Genomic DNA, 16836 nt, shown 5'->3' with positions numbered 1-16836 from the left:
GGAGTTCACTTTGGAACCTGGGCTCAAGTGTATTAGGTTGGTGCAAAAGTAATTGTGGTTTCTGCAATTATTTGTAACCTTTTAAACCTCAATTACTCTTGCACCAACCTAATATTATTTAGACTCGGTCTCTGACGTGTCTCTTTATTTCTGTATTTTCTCTTTCACAGAATGCAGGGGATATTGCCCACCTCACAGGGTGGTTGAAAGCAGGTTTAGAAAAGTGCTCAGTAATGGTCAGTAAACCAGTTGAATCATTTGCAAGATCTAGGCGATGGCCTTAGTCAGCCTGTCAGTGGCCACTTAGCAGGAAACACACCTGTGTGTACATTCACACGCGTGTACACGTGGTGTCCCCTAATAACCTGTCTGTGTGGAATCTGAGAGTATTTGAAAATACGGTCTTTGCAGATGGAATCCAGGGAAGTTGAAATCATACCAGATTAACCAGAAGAGGGAAATTTGGACACAGACACACATGGGCGAAAGCCCTGTGAAGAGGGAGGCAGAGATGGGAGACGCCAAGGGTCGCCAGCAACCATGAGGGTCTGGAAGAGGCAGGACAAACTCTCCCCTACAGCCTTCAGACATCAGCCTTCTAGCCTCTAGGACTGCGAGTCAATTTCTGTTGTTTTAAACTAAAAAAAAAAAACCAAACCCAGATCACAGCCCCCACACGTGTGGCTACACACACACATACACGCGTGCGCACGATTCAGCCACTGTGCGGGTGAGGCGTGGGAAAGGCTTCTGAACTGCTAGTGAGAGTTGTGCTAAGATGAAGGTTCTTAGGAATCAGCAGTTTTGGGCCTTCTTGGCATCATCTTCAGCTCCGATTTCTTCCTCATTCCTGGTACCAACTGGCCACGATTCCGTGCTCTTTAATATCTCTGGGCTCTGTGCCTTCCCGTCCTATCACCACTCCCTGCCCCAAAGCTCCAGCACGTCCCGCCTGGACCGTGGAACGGCCCCCTTCTGGTCCCCCAGCCCCTGGTCTGACACCTCCAATTCATGCTGCGTGGCCAGAATCCAGTGGGCCCAGGGCTGAGGTGTGCTGCCAGGACTGACCTGGGCACCTTACGCTCACTCGCCCATATTCCCTGCCTGCCCCGCCGGAACAGGGCTGAAGGAGGTAAGAGGAGTGACCGCCGAGGAGTGACCGCCGTGTCAGAACTTAAGAGCCCAGTGAAAGCCCTGGCCTTGAGGGTCTGCCTTGAATGAGGCAGTGCTGGAGCCATGGCCTGGGGACTTGTGTCACTGCAGCCCTGCAGCTTCTGTGCCGAGTGGTCTGCTTTCATGCAGACGTACTCCTGACCTCAGCGGTCACACTTGGCCGGGCCTCATCTTCCAGTGTGCCGTCCAACTCAGCCTGCCCTCAGCTTCCGCCACCCACCTCTCTGGACGTTTGCTGGACAGTTTCCTGCCCTTCAGCTTCTGTGCGTAATAACGAAAGACGTTCATTCCTTCACTCATTCATTCGCTCTTCTAAAATTAATTTGGAAAGGTTTTAATTTAAGGTCTGAGTTGGATTTTCCAATTTGGAATAAAATAACCCAAAACCCTTAAGTAGGAAGTGTCTGTTTTGAAAACAGTTATCTCATTGTTCAGGGGAAAGTTGCATTAGCCTTGCTGGATTAGTAAGATCTAGTCTTTGATGTATACCTTGTGAATTTAACAATCAGCCTGGATGTCCACTGACCTTGACCTAGAACTGGGAGGCCTGGTTCAAGTTCTGACTCTGACATGTATTTGCAGTGGGACCTCGGGGTGGCTTGGTTGTCGGTGCAGCGTAACCCAGCCTGTCCTGACCAGTACTCCGGTTAGCATGCCACCACCGGGGTCCAGAGGATAGATGACAGCAGCTTGGACTGGAGCAGTGGAGGAAGAGTGGGACATATGTGGGGTCTGAGAGATTTAGGAGGTGAGACTGATGGGGCTGGTGACGGTGTGGCCACCAGGCACGGAACGGCCTGCTGCGGCAATCACCTTCCTTGTTTTAGCGGCTTCCTGCTCAGACTTTTTCAGAAACTCACAAGTTCTTTGAGTTAAGGCTCACCATCCTGTCTTTAGGTCCAGGGTCAGGGCTCAGTGTTGACTTGCCTCAAAGCTGCCAGAGACCCAGGTGAGCCATTGCCTCCCTGAGGAAGAGCTGGTCATCAAGGTGAGAGCTGATGCCGTAACAGCGTTTATCGATGAGACCTACTATGTGATGCTAGGACTTTACAAACAGCACCCCGTGTACTACTCAGAACAGGCCTGCGAGGCAGGATCCTGTCGCAGATGGGAAAACTGAGGCCCAGAGAGCTTTTAGACCTTCCCAAGCTAGGAGGTGGCAGAGCCAGGCTCCAAAGCCATTCTGTGTGGCTTGAAACCCATGGCTTTCCCCTAACGCTGCCTCGTGTCAAAGGCTGAGTAACTCCTTAGGGAGTGAACTGGGACTAGAGGCTGTGCCTTTGAGGGGCTGCATGATCCTCTCTGAGTGGGGGATGGGCTCCCAGCTGCCCCCTGCACGACATTTGCCCTCATGGAGGTGTCTGGTTGGCAGTGTTCTGGGCCCCTCTCAAGTCCCTGTGTCACCAGCGCTCCTGCATAAACATTGGGGGCTGAGCCCTGTTCCTGGCTGTGTGCACATGGGCACCGGTGCCAGGCTCCCAGAGTCCGTGCAACAGGACCATGGGTTCCTGAGCGAGCTTTCCTCCATGCTCAGGGCATCTGAGCTGCAAGGTTCCCACCCAAGCAGAAACAAAAACTACTTCACAAAAGTCACCTGAGTGACAATGACATTTTTTTTTTCACTGTTGTTAATTCTTTTCCCCCCCATTTATCTTGGTAGAGGACAATAAGCTCAAATAGCCCCTCTCCCCCAAGTATTTATGCCAATTGCAGTTAAAAAGCTCAGGTTTGGGAGTCAGGCAGCCCTGGGTTCATGTGCCAGCTTTGCCATGCACACTCTGAACAAGTTACGGAACATCTCGGAGCCTCAGTTTTGTCATCTCAAAGTGGGTCAACAGTGATAATCTCACAGGACTGCTGGGGTGATTAGGGGAGGGGCTATATGTAGAAAAAAGCCCTCCGAGGCCTGGCACACAGTAGATGCTCAATAAATCTTTCACTGAGAGGGCAGTTTTGGTTTGGTGTTTTGAAGTGCTCTGCTACAAGACAACACGCATCTAAAGCCCATGCACACGGTGTCAGAGCTGCAGGGCACTTAGCAGTGACTTTGGGTGAAGGTCAAACTTTTAAAAGCATTAATAACAAATTTTATGTGAAATCTTAATACCCTGTTCCCCCGAAAGTAAGACCTAACCGGAAAATAAGCCCTAGCATGCTTTTTCAGGATGACATCCCCTGAACATAAGCCCCAGTGCATCTTTTGGAGCTAAAATTAATATAAGACCTGGTCTTATTTTCGGGGACACACAGGTATGTCCAGCCGTTCAAAGGGCCTGGTCTGATTGATGGGGGCGCGGCCCTCAGCAAGTTCCCCATGTACCGCCAAGGTAAGAGTGCTCAGGTGAGGGGAGAGGAAAGCCTTCTGTGCCCTCGGGCAGGCAGCTCTGACCTCGGGAGACTCCGCGAGACTCGAGACACCTGGAGCGGGAGACAGGCCTCGTAGGCTCAGCGGCGCTCGCCTCCTGCACCTCGGGCCTCGGCCTCGTCGCTGGGGAACAGGGGTCCCCCCGCCCCGTTGCGGCGGGTCCGGCTGGCTGTCCGCCCTCGTGTCTGGTCAGAGCCGCCTCACACAGACCCCGTCGTCCTCTCAGGGCCGCCGCATCTCTCCCCGCACGGACGGACGCTGAGGGACCCCGCTCTCGGGAGCCACCGTGGGGAGCAGCCCGCGCCCACTGCCCCGCAGACGTGAGGACCCGGACGGTAAGTGACGCGACAGAAGGAGGAGCAAGGTGAACGCTGTGACGTGACGTGCCGGGTGGCCGTGGGGGCGCCCAGGGGGCAGGACGTGGGGGGTCCCGGGGGACAGGACGTGGGGGGGCCGCTCGGGAGGAGGACGGCGCGGGGCGGGGGGCGGGGTGGGGGTGGGGGCCCTCCAGCCAGGCTGCGGCCCTTGCGGTGGCGCCGCTGGCCTTCCAGGGGCCGAGTGCCCGGCGTGGTCTGTGGTCTGTGCAGCCCGCACGGTGGGGGCCTCTGCGGAGGGGCCCGGGGGCGGCCGGACTGGCCCCGAGGCCCGGTGCCCGCCGACCTAGCACGGGTCTGGCCAGAGCGTGTGCTGCGCAGTACACGGTCGCGCGTCTGTGTCCAGTCTGTTCCCTGCCCTCGCCCCTGTCACCAAGCACAGGGCAGTGACCTGGTATTTCCTTGTCCCAATGAAGGTATGTTACTGAGCTCTGCAATCTCATTTCCGCTCTAGAAACGGTTTGGGGGTGGGGACCGGAGGAGGACACCCCGCGCTGTGAACGCTCCGGCCTCACAGGCCCGCGTGGCTGGGCCAGGTCCGGGGCCAGGTCCGGGGCCGCGGGGCAGCTCGCTGGCCTTCCCCTACGTGTATGTGTCTGAGGGGTGCTTTCTGCACAACCTAGTCCCCTACATTCGGGTTTGTCCTTTTGGGGTTGGCCGAGGAGCTGAATGTGCCAGGGCCACAGGCGGGCAAGCTTGTGCAGCCGGGAGCTGCAGGGTGAGAGCGTCTCATTTCAGCCACTGTCTGGCCGGTGGTGCCGCTCTCACCTGTGAGCAGGGCACACGCACAGCCTCATGGCACCTGTTGGTCAGAACCCACCAGGGCACCAGTCATGTGTCCTGTGATGGGGATCAGGGTGGCCTTCCTCTTACCTCCAGGGAAAGGCACCCACCTGCTGGACAGCAGGCACATGGCCCCCCAGCTTCTGGAGCCTCCCCCACACCAGTGCCTAGGCTGTGCCTGAGGGACTCCCTGTGTCCCTCTGTCCTATGTGAATCAGGAAGAGCCTGGGGTCCACATCGTAACCCCTCCTGGTTGAGGGGTGAGGGGAGTGCTGCGGTTGGTTTGGTCAGACCCCCAGTGAGAAGCTGGGGCTGGCAGCTTTATTTCAGGGGGATCAGAATGTGGGTGAGAAGAGCTAGTTTGGGGTAACTCCATGCCAGGGCAGGACCAGGGACACCAAGGGTCACCCTCTAGGGAAGCTGCACCCAAACTCTTAAGTCCAGGGACCTGGGCCTCCAGTGTGTGGCTGTCGGGTCAGGAGGAGAGGAGGCAGGGAAGGGCCTCGCAGTCTCCAGTGGGCGCGGGAACATGGCCACTCAGTCTGAGTTCATGAGGCCTGGGCTCCCAGACTTGAGCTCCAGGACGTTGGGGCAGCACCGGACGCCGTCAGACCAGTGTCGGCGCAGCCGGAAGAGTGTGTGTGACGTGTTAGAGTGGCCTTGGTGCTCGGGGCCTGCTTATCTCACTCGAGAACAACTCCGCAGTGTCAGGGGCCCATAGTTAGGGGCTGGGGACTGTGACCATCCAGCTTCTGAAGCCTGAGGCCTGTGGCACGGCGCGGGGCCTGGACTGGTGCCCAGCCAGCCCACAGCACATGAAATGTGGAATTAGCATGGGGTACGCCAGCAAGTTCAGCTCAGTAAGCATTTCCTGCACACCTACTATGTGCTCTGTCCCTTCCCAGTTCCTGCCATTGGGGGGCTCCCAGCCAAGACTTGGTGTCTGTTCTTGCGCAAACCGTCCCTGGTGCTTCCAGCTGGGGGCTGCCCACTTAGACGTGGTTACGAAGCACATCCCACTAAAACCACATCTGCACCAGATACTGGCCAGTCTTGGAGGCCTCCTAGCGCGCTGGCAGGCTTTGAGTCAAGGCTTCCTGGAGGCCCAGGAGCAAGCCAGACTCCACCCAGAATGGCCTGGAGCCGGGGCTCTGGCCGGGGCTCTGGAGGGGCTGTGGGGCACCCAGCTCAAGGAGAAACATGGCGCCATCCATTTTACCCAAAGGTTTAGGAAACAAAAAGTTAGAAATGTTTGGAGACACAGGCCAAAGGAGCAGGATCTGCTTTTCCACATGAGCCAAACTCTCTCCCTGGAGTCTAATGGCATATCTGTACACGTGTAGGCGACGAAGCGCTTTTAACGGAAATTTGCCCCCGAGCTGGGCCGCGCCAGACCGTCACCCCCTGCTCTCCAGCGTATTCCGTTCCCGTGTGCCGGGAGGGCCCCTCCAGTGAACGCAGGGAGCCTCTCTGACTGGGGGTGTCCTGGGAAAGCGCTGTGAACGTGTGTGTAGGCCATCGACTGGCCTGGCTGGCGCTCCTGTCCCTCCCAGAATCCACTGCTAGCACGATTCAGTGCCTAAGCCATGAGCTTAACCATTTGGAATCAATGTCGGCTCTCACTTTCAGGAATTCTTAGACATTGGGTGAATTCTAGGTCTGATTCCACCACTGACGCTGTCTGTGATGTGGGGTGACTCCCTTCCCGTCCCTGGTCTTCACTTTCTCTGTGTGAAATGGAAGGAGGGCTCCATGAGGTCTCTCTGAGGTTCCTTTCAGCTTTAACATTTTGGGTTAGGCCTTTGGGTCCAGGTGGGTGTCATTCAGATTGAACTCAGGTTTACCTAGATCCAACTACAGAGGGTTGAGCACACTCCATATACGTTATTTAATTGCATTGGCAAGGAGGGCGCTGAGGGATGGGGTGGGCTCTGGCTGGGGCTGTTGGCTGCTGGTAGATCACACAGGTGGGCTTGGGCGGGCAGTGTTCTGGAAGGCTCGGAGGGGCAGGTCAGGAAGGGCGGAAAGCACTGTCTCTGGCCTGGCCTGGCTCTCTCAGGAGGGCCCTCTGGGCCCCACCTGTGCTTTCAGCTGAAGGAGCCGCCTGCTCTTTGCTCTGCTTTGCCATCTGGGAGCCCCCACCTGCCATGTGGCTTGCCATCCCCAGAAACTCACCCTCAAATATTCCCTTCCCCATTTCCCAGCCCCCACAGGCGGAGGCCAGGGAACGAAGAGGTATGCTGCAGAGACCCAGCTCAGATCGTCTTGACAATTAGGGGGACTTAAAGCCCTCCTTTTATTTCAGTCAGTTCAGTCTCACCCCCCAACCCCCCCTTGTCTGCAAATAGCGATGGCTTCTGAGATCACATTTTTTTCTCAGAACGCTGAGGTAGCCTCAACTCCTGGCATGACGCTGGGCGAGTCAATTTTTCTCTCTGGCCCCATGTTCTCATCTAGCCCCATGGGTCTCCGGTTCCCCCCAGCAGTGGTATTTTAGGGTCCGCTGCCTTTTACCTGCTCAGAGGCCGGGGACGGACCAGATGCCTTTGGAGAGGACATGGAGCTCAAAAATTGCTGCCCCTCTCCCGGCCTGGTTATTCCCACTCGGCGGGTGCAGGTGCTCGTCCCTCCCTCCGCGCCAAAGGCGCACCCCCACAGGACCGAGGCCTGGGCAGATCCAGGCCTGACGTTTTCGCCGGGCAGCCCCGGAAACCAGCGAAAGCAGGAGCGCAGCGCTGTAGCCCAGACTGCGGAGGTGGGGGAGGGGCTGGGGGCGGAGGAGGGGAGAGGCGCATTTGTCCCGCGTCCTCCGCAGCAGCCCTGCGTGCCAGTGGGGTGCTTGGAACCCCTTGGTTTGTTGCTCGGGCCTGGGGCCGGCTGGGAGCCCAGCACAGGTTGATAGCATCGAATTGACCCCTGCGGTTCCACAGCCCCCAACTTGGCAGAGCTAGCGCGGCTCCTCTACGCTCCGGTCAGCGGTGAGGCCGGGGCACGGCGCTCAGACGCCTCCATCTCACCCTCCCCTGCCTCAAAGCGGGGAGTTACACCTCCCAGGTCTGGACAGACTATGGGGGGTCCATGGGGCTGAGAGGTGGGAGTGGGGGTGGATCCACATTCATCGCTATCTGTCCCCGGACCCCGTCTCCCTTGTATCTCCCTGCTCAGCTCCTCTGTCCCCACCTCCCACGGACCTCGCTGGTGAAGGGCACCGCAGCCAGCACCCACTCTCTGTCCGCAGTCTCTGCCCCCTCTGCCCACTGGGGGGTCACCCGCCCACTTGGGCCAACCCTCGCCTGGAGCCGAGAGTGCTGAGGGCGCGGAGAATATAGGGACCAAAGTTGGGGTCCCATCTGCCGGCGGAAGGCCCTGATCCCGAGGGCCGCACCCGGGGCGCGGAGATAATCCAGCGCTGCGCTGGCCTCACCTGTTTCTCCAGCGGCTCCTTGGCCGAGAGCGCAGGCTTCGGGGAGGGCGCTCGGTCGCAGACGCAGCCCTCCAGCAGGTAGAGCCCAGAGGGCCGCGAGCTCGAGTCGCTTTCGAAGTAGAAGAGCAGGTTCTGCAGCAGCGCGAACCACTTGGTTTGCCATTTTGTGTTGTCCGGACTCCGCTTGCTCAGGTAGCCTTTGCGCGTGCCGTCCTTGCGTGCCAGCAGCCCCAGGGATGCGACGTGGCCATCGTTCAGCCGGATCCCTTTCTGCATGGTGCTCGGAGGCCAGCTAGACCCCACGCGCTTACATCTTCTCCGCGCCGCCGGCAGCCCCCTGTCCGTGCGCGCAGCGCGCTGCCTCTCTGGCGCTCGCTCTCCCCTCCCCCCCAAATAGCTACACTCCGGGATCTGGCGCCGAGTCGTGGCTTCTGGAATCCGGATGTACCATTCCCCACTGGAACCTCGTCTCCGTTCCGCAGAGCCCGGGGCCCAGGAGATGCGTGGAGACCCTCCCCTGGCACGTGGGAAACTGAGGGAGCTGCGAGCTGTGCGCTGGCAGGGGCAGGGAGTCATGTGACACCGATCCCTGGAAGAGCCCGTTTCAGCAGCGCGGACAGGGACACGCACGCAGCCCGCCAGGCGCAGAGCCGCGCAGGCTGTACCTTGGCGCCTCCTCCTCGCCGACACACACGCACACACACAAACCCTGCCCGCCCGCCCCTGCCCGCCCCTGCTCGCCCCTTGTCCCCTTCGGGCGTTAAGAAGCAAATCAGATCCGTTTTCGTTTAACCCAGTGGAACCCCGGAGGCTCGCCACCCGCCAGTTTGCGACTTTGCGCCCCATTGTGGTGCATTGTAGACCTGGGGTAAAGTCCCAGTTTCCATTTTCTCCTCCAAAGGCTCCCTCCGGGCACTTTATTTTTCTAATCCGAGGGGGACGGAGGAATAAATGTGAAAGAGCGTTTAGTCCTAGTCTTTGCATAATTAGCCGGGTTACATTCATATCGGCAGCCAGCCCCACTTGGAGTAGCTTCCTCAGCGACATAAGGACAGTCAGTACAGGGTATGCGATGGGGGGGGGGAGGGGAGCGTTGTTTTATGTCGAGTATTGCCATAATTACAGGCGCCACCCCCAGCGCCCCGAGGTCTGGCTGGCCAGCCGCTGCTCGGAGTTTTCTGCAAATACCCCCCCAAAGCCTGAAGGCGGGCTTCAAACGCAGGCGCCGGGGACCATGGGAGCCTTCAAATAGCTGCGCTGGCGCAATGATACCTTAATGATAGATCTTCCGTTCTTATTTTTAGCTCCCGTTCGCCTACACAGTTACCCGGCATTTATCCGAGAACGTCACAGCGCCCGCTTGCTGCACTGCCGGCGAGCCGAGCGCCCGAGCGGGCAGCGCGCGCTGGTGTCTGCCGCAGAGGCAGCCACCTCGCAGCCCGCGAGGGCAAGGAAGGAGGGAGGGACACATCGTCAGTCAGCACCGAGCCTGCGGGCCGCTCCCCCACACCCCCAAACGCACAGACACACGCCCTGGTCTGGTGCACCCTGGATAGGCCAGGGGAATCCACGGAGAGACCCCACTGTGGAGAACTTGGAGCTGCCCTGTCCTGGGCACCAGGGCGCAGGCCTGCGTTCCTGGAGGTGGGGTGGGGGGCATTCTGGGGGAGTGGCTACCCTGTGACCCTCAGTCTGTCCTCTGGGTGCTCGCACTCTGGGCTGGGGACCCTCTCTGCGGACCCAGGAGGCTGAGCTTTCTTCACGAATAATGAAGAGAAAGAAGGCAGATTTAGTCTTGATTTTCCCGAGAGGGACTGCACACTGTGACCCCTTTCCTTCTCTCTTGCCCTCTTTACGGAAGCAGGAGGGAGGTTCCCAGTCCAGGCTCTCTTCCTCTAAACTCTTATTAGAAAGCCTGATACAGAGGCCAAGAAAACTAAGTGCTTTCCATCAATGGAGTCGTTTAATCCTCACACTCGCTGTGGTCCCCCTCCCGTCAGCTCCTTGTGCAGTTACTAAGCTAGGAAGTGACAGAGGTGGGATTTGAACTGGGTCTGTCCCCAGGGTCTCTGCAGAGTTGAATGGCTGGTGTCTGTGTTGCAAGGGGTTGGCTTTGATCCGACATTGGGGCGGGATCTCTTGGGCTGGAGGGAGCCGCAGCTGGGCCGGATGGAGGCCGCTGTGAGTTCTGCACCTGGACGGCCTGTCAGAATCAGCTGGGACGCTCACAGCACCTGCAAAGGCCATGGCGTGTTGTCTGTTTTCATGGGTGATTTGAATGTGCAGCAAAGTTGGAGACCCACTAATGCGGCAGAAGCAGTGATAAGGTCATGGGCACAAGCCGCCTGGGGTCTTGTTAAAATGTAGGTTCTCATTCTGGCATCTGCGTTTCGAAAAAGCGCCCAAGTGACACGCCAGTGCTGGTCCGAGGCCTACCTTTGGAGGATTTAGGGCTCTCAGGAGGCAGGAGAGGGTGGGGGGTTGGGATCCTTCCCCTCCCCTCCCCTCCCCTCCCCTCCCCTGCCCTCCCCTGCCCTCCCCTCCCCTGTCCTCCCCTCCCCTCCCCTCCCCTTCCCTGCCCTCCCCTCCCCTCCCCTGTCCTCCCCTCCCCGCCCCACCCCACCCCTCCCCTCCCCTCCCCTGCCCTCCCCACCCCTCCCCACCCCTCCCCTCCCCTCCCCTCCCCTCCTCATTCCATCAGTGTTCACGGAGCCTCCCATCTGTGTCAGGCCTTGGGCTGGGCCATTGGAGACACAGTGACAAGTGAAACACAGTCCTTGCTTTGTGGCGTTTAGGCCTGCCCAGGGCCCCTTCTCGGTGGAGCCCTCAGTGTAGCAGGAACAAAACTATCCTTCCCTGGGTCTGGGCAGAGGATTTGTTGGAAGGTGTAAATAGGGAAAGAACCACATCCACTCCAGTCGGCCTCAACCCTGAGGCACTTTAGAACCGCCTGGAAAGATTTGAAAAATCTCTGTGTTCACTGCACCCGGGCCCAGTAAATCAGAACCTCTGAGGGTCAGACCTGGGGGTCAGTACTGTGGAAAGCTCCCCAGGGGATTGCAACGCACAGCTGGGGCTGACAACGCTGGTCTAACCTTGGTCCCAGAAAAGCCCCTCTCGAGCCGGCCCCCCGCTGGCACGAGGAGGCTGACAGGCCCCCTCTGGATGGTGGTGCATTTTGTGGTGGGGTCTCCCGGAATTCCTGGTGGACCACACTGGGCTGGGCTCAAGTGTCCATGTCAGAGAGGAGGTGGCAGCAGCCCAGACACTTTGTTTACTTCATGTGAGCTGTGTGCGCGCCGCCATGTGTCCAGTTTTTCGAGGACTCCGTCTTCGGGCTCCATTGGTCAGCTTTGCCTGGGCCTCACATGCCAACACCAGGGGTTCACACTTTTACGTTCCAGCGAAGCAAAGGAGCCATGTCAGTCTGTCTGGTTGTAAGTGTAACGCAGGCTCTTTGTAAAACATTAGGACAATATAGAGAATAAAGAGAGAACTCCTTTTACACACATTTTTTGATATCTAATTTTCTTGACTTTTTTCTGTCAGGCTATTTTATATTTTCAATCTCTCGCTTAACAGTATGTGGGGACATTTTTTCATATGACTACAAATTTAACGACCAAACTCTTTATGGTTGGGCATTTGCATTGTTTTCAGTTCATGGCTTTTGAAAATAAGGTTGCAATTAATATCTTTGCATATACATTTCCTGCCATTAGGCTAAATTCCTGAAAGTGGCACTTCTAGGTTGAAGGCGTGTGTGTATTTGACACATTGGTGCATATTAATAGATTTCCAGAGGGAGCTTTTTACTCTTTACACGGCTATTGGCAGTGGATGAGACGGCTCGTTTCTCCAACCACTTGTCAATCCTGGATATTGATATTATTTACCTCTGAAATATTTGCGCATCTTGAAAGTACAAAAATGATATCCTTTTCTTGTATTAATTTTCAATTCTTTTGTCGCTTGTGAGGTTAAACATTTTTTTAATGTTTATAATCATTCTCATTCCTTCTTTTTGTGAATTTCTTGCTAATATCCTTTTTTAAGATGTGTTTATGTTTTTCTTGTATATTTATCACAGTGGTTTATACATGAGGACTGACCATCGTACATGTTGCAAATAATCTCAGTTCGCTGCTTGTCTTTAATCGTGTCGATCTGTGTATTGTGTGTGTCTTTCTATGGATTGTAAGAAATTTCTAAGTTTGGGTGTAGGCAAATTTATCTTTTTCTTTATGGTTTCTGATTTTAGACACCCTCCCCTTGTCCCAGCTCCTTCAACATTGGAACATTTGCCCATATTGTCTTTTCTGTTTTTATAGTTTTATGTTTTTCCATTCACGATTTCGATTCATTTGGAGTTTATTTTTGATAGTGAGGTTGGGATCTGGCTTAACATGAATTTTTCCCAAGTGGCTGGCAACTTGTTTCAACTTCGCTTGTTTGAATGACCCAAACTCTACCACTGATACGAAGCAGCGTCTTTATCGCAGACCCGACTCTTGTCTGTTCTTGCCAGTCTTTCCACACACTCCTTTTTCCCCATTGCTCTGTCCATTCTTACACCAGTGACACATGATTTCATTTCTATTGCTGTGACTTCCATCGGCAAATCTGACAGCAGGACCTCCTGCACCACGTGTCTTTGTCACAGTGCCCTAAGTCTTTTGTTTTTATTCTTCAAGTTCAATTCATTACTTACTTTGTCAAGTTCCAGAAAAGTGCCTATGAGATTGTGACTGGAATTACATTGAAAATATTTATTAATTTAGGAAGAATAAGTGATTTTACAGTGTTTTGTCGTCTTGTTTAAGAAAAAGGTACACCACTCTAATTCTTTGTCTTTTAAAATCTTATGATAGAATTTTATATGTTTCTTTACACATGTCTTATGTATGTTTTGGTTATCTTTTGGTATTTTACGTTTCATAGTTGCTAATGGAAAAGTGATTTTTTTTTAATTAAAAAAAAGCTGACCATTATATACATTTATTTTGTAAGCTGCTACTATCCTGAATTCTTCTTTCTAAACATTTAATTTATCTGTTTGGATTTGCCAATTGGACAATGGAATACATTTCCCAATATTTAGGCGTTCTTGTATTTCTTTTCATTTTTTTTACACAGAACTTTATTGGGTAAGAAATTGGGAAACAGTGTGCACTTCCAGGCCTTTTTTCCAAGTCAAGTTGTCCTTTCAATCTTAGTTGTGGAGGGCACAGCTCAGCTCCAGGTCCAGTTGTTGCTAGTTGCAGGGGGCGCAGCCCATCATCCCTTGCAGGAGTCCAACCGGCAACCTTGTGGTTGAGAGGACGCACTCCAACCAACTGAGCCATCGGGGAGGCAGCTCAGCTCAAGGTGCCGAGTTCAATCTTAGTTGCAGGGGGCGCTGCCTACCATCCCTTGCGGGACTCGAGGGATTGAACCGGCAACCTTGTGGTTGAGAGCCCACTGGCCCATGTGGGAATCGAACCGGCAGCCTTCGGAGTTAGGAGCATGGAGCTCTAACCGCCTGAGCCACTGGGCCGGCCCTGTTCTTGTATTTCTTGGATAAACCCCAATCCAGGGTGGATTTTTACATTGTCGTTGGTTTATTGAGTTTATCTCTTCTTGAGTCAATCTTGGCAATTTAAATTTCCAAGATCCTTTATTCACATTTTCTAATTTATTACATGGACCCGAACCAAACATTGTCTTACAGTTTTTCTAATTTTCTTCATCTGTGTTACTTCTTTATAGGTGCTGATTTTATGTTTTTATATTATGTCTTTTCCTGCAAGTGTTTTAATTATTTTATTATTAAGACTTTAAATGCATTTATGATTCTACTCTTTTTCTAGCTTGCTAATGTACACATACATCTTTATTAAATTCTTTTCCACTTTCTTTAGATGTGTTCTGTTTTCCCCCAGCTTCCTGAGTCCTTAATTTATTGTTATTGTTTTTTATTTAGTAGATGTTTAAAACTATGCCTTTTCTTCTAAGTGCAGATTTATTTTTTTCCAGATCCAATAGGATTGCTATATACATTTCTGATTATCATTGTATTAAAATATTCTAAAGTTAATTTATTTATTCTTTAGGTGGATAGTTATCAGAGTTTAACTGCATACTTTCTGAATTTCCAAGAGGATTCTTTTTGCTTGCTTTGGCTTATTTGTGCTCCTGTTACATTGTGCTTACAGAATGCGGTCTGCATTATTTCTACATTTTGAAATTCGTTGCTGGTTTTGTGCCCTACATATGGTTGATTTTGTGATTGTTCCGTGGGCCCCAGGAAAGAAGACACCGACTGTTCACAGGGTGTAGGGTTTGACAAGTATCTAGCAGCTCAGTGTAATAAGTGGTATTTTTCAGGGACGAAACCCAAATTCTGGTTTCTGTTCAGGACAGCTGGCAGCTGTGTGCAGAAGCTGCTGCTGTTTGTGCGGCTGTGAGCACCAGTTCTGGGGACAGTCGGTATCCCTTCCTCACACAGGCCAGTGTCCCTGTGGCTCAGGGACTTGCTAAGATCCAGAGCTCGGCAGCAGACCAGGAAGCAAACACGAAGGGCCTCTGGGTAGCCAAGAGGAAACCCACCGAGGCGTGTACTCAGAGCACTGTTCCGACCAGGGTCAGGCCCCCAAGGCCTCGCCCGTCGCCCCTGCCGCGACACTGTCCACTGCCGCCCAGTGGGTATCAGGTTCCCAGCCCATCAAGGGTTAGGAGCAAAACATTCGCAGGTGAGGGAACCAAGCATGTGTTTGGCAGTGAGTGAGGAGGAGCAGAGATCAGCGCCCATGCGCACAGGGCACAGCACAGAGCGACAGTGCCAGCTCCAGCGCCAGCTCCAGCGCCAGCTCCAGCGCCAGCTCCAGCGCCGTTTGTGCCCGCCATCTCCCGTTCACCCCTGCGCACCTGCTCCCTCTCTCTGTGGTCTGCTCTGTGCCCCAGGAGGCTGCCCTGAGCTCCTGGTCTCAGCCCCGCCAAGGGCTTCTGGTAGGGTTTGGCCCAAGGAAAACAGTTTCCTTGAGGGAGAGTGGGGGGTTGGTACTGCTCCCCTCCTGTCTAGGGCACCCTGCACCCAGCCGTCCAGGTGCCCGGGACAGGTCTCCCCTTGCTCCCCAGGAGGGGCCGGCACTCAGCCCAGGGCAGAGCGTCATCCCAGCCCAAAGCTTGGGAAAGAGTCCCTGCATTACACTCCGCTCCCAGATCATTCAGCTCGAGTGTTCTCTCTGCTTCCTGCTGGACTCAACGTGATTGAGAGCTGGCCGGACACTAGGGAGTAATCAGTCCAACCGCCTCATCTTTTGATTGGGAAAGTGACATGCTCAAGGTCACACAGAGAGTTCGTGGCTGGCTAGAACCAGACCCCGGGCCTCTGGGGTCTTAGCTTGACACTCTCGCCTCTTTAGTATTCTCTCTGGATCAGATTCTGTTACATGTAGAAGACTAGGATTGACTTATAAATGCAATAATATGAAAAATAAGTCAAAGATTTACCTCCCCCTTCATTTGGAGTCAGACCCAGCTAAATGTGATTTTTGGAATCATTTTAAGGGAGTGGGAGGCGAGGTAGGTGTGTGTGCTCTGCTCTCATTTTCATTCAATATTCTTTTCCTTCTTATCTGTATTTTATTGTAATAAAAATTTGCTATAGCAAAGAAATAAGACAGGGACATGCAAAGACTTTTGAGAAATGCTTTCAGTCAAAAACTTCTCATGCTTAAGAGTTGGCAAATCTTCAGAGTTTACCCATCATAACGGTCCAGTTCTCGAGAGCTCTAGAGTGTCCCGGAGGAGAGTTTTACTGCGTTGCTAGATGGGGAATAGTTGCTTCCAGGCCCTGTATTTATTCTTTGGGGTAGGTTTGTTGCAGAGTCCAAAATAGGAGAGGCTTTCAAGAAAAGGAACTCAGAGGGGTGTCAGAATCAATCTATTGTCATTAGGCTGATTTCAGCATTTGAAGTCAAAAAAGAAGAATCAGTGAGAGGATTTCTTGTTGTAAGTGAGGCAACCAAAGTGGGTAGCCGCTTACATAACTTCCCAGGACGCCCCACCTTCTGAACCTCAGACCTGTCCAGACACGGACTTAAGAGAACCCAGCCTCTCATCGTCCCCCTGAGGCAGACCTCGACATGGAGAGCTGGGTGGGGGTGGGGATTGGGTGGGGGGGTGGGGGAAGGGGAGGAGAGCCTCTCACTTTGTTTTCTGCACCTTTGTCCTTCAGAGGGGGCTGTAGGGTCATGCAGCGCCACCGGTGTGGTGTGGTGTGGTGTGGTGTGCTCGCTGGGGAATCCTGCGGCCCTGACTCGCCTGCAGGGCCTGGCCCTGCGCTGTGGTCTCAGCAGAGTGGAAGGACCGTTGGCATTCGCCACTCCCGGTCAGCTGGCCGGTGCTCTGGGTGTCCCCCCACCCCGCCCCACACTCGGCCTGACCTCTTGGCTCCTGTAGCTCTTTATGTAACCAGGCGCCAGCTGTTCTCTCTGGAGGCTGTCTCCAAGGATATTTGCACCTTAAAGGAAGACCACACACCACTGGTTCCTGCCACGTCTGCTCGTGGCACCATTAGGCGTTTTCAGGAGCTGCGTTCTGTAAGTGAATCTGCCAGCTCATCACCCAGGAGTGCTGAGTTACCGGTGACACTTGAAGAAATGCCCAGAATAACTTCAGCCAGCCAGCTATCCATAACCAGGGAGACAGAAGCTCAGGCATGAATTTATGGGGAC

The 16836-nt window shown here is 54.2% G+C and overlaps 1 protein-coding gene and 1 long non-coding RNA gene across 8 annotated transcripts in view; one reads left to right on the top strand and one right to left on the bottom strand.

Moving 5' to 3' along the window:
• The window catches only part of LOC141568081 (uncharacterized), a 33893-nt gene extending 30097 nt beyond the window's left edge, over positions 1 to 3796 (top strand). For both annotated transcript variants that reach the window (XR_012491087.2, XR_016018296.1), the window contains exon 5: positions 3765 to 3796. This is a non-coding gene — a long non-coding RNA (uncharacterized LOC141568081). The remainder of the gene's footprint in view (positions 1 to 3764) is intronic.
• The window catches only part of RASGRF1 (Ras protein specific guanine nucleotide releasing factor 1), a 63686-nt gene extending 54912 nt beyond the window's left edge, over positions 1 to 8774 (bottom strand). For 3 of the 6 annotated variants that reach the window (XM_074317374.2, XM_074317373.2, XM_074317375.2), the window contains exon 1: positions 8120 to 8773. In XM_074317374.2, coding sequence (XP_074173475.2) covers positions 8120 to 8695 — 576 coding nt within the window. In that variant the 5' untranslated portion in view covers positions 8696 to 8773. Of the gene's footprint in view, positions 1 to 8119 lie in introns of all 6 variants that reach the window. The other 3 variants (XR_016018294.1, XR_016018295.1, XM_074317370.2) reach the window with 2 other exon arrangements.
• Between the last annotated feature and the right edge of the window lie 8062 nt (positions 8775 to 16836).

The sequence above is a fragment of the Rhinolophus sinicus genome, chromosome 13, assembly GCF_057876585.1.
Source record: "Rhinolophus sinicus isolate RSI-liver-muscle chromosome 13, RSI-T2T, whole genome shotgun sequence".
Classification (NCBI taxonomy): domain Eukaryota; kingdom Metazoa; phylum Chordata; class Mammalia; order Chiroptera; family Rhinolophidae; genus Rhinolophus; species Rhinolophus sinicus.
Note: the sequence above shows the minus strand (reverse complement) of the source record. Positions and strands in the feature narration are given on the sequence as shown.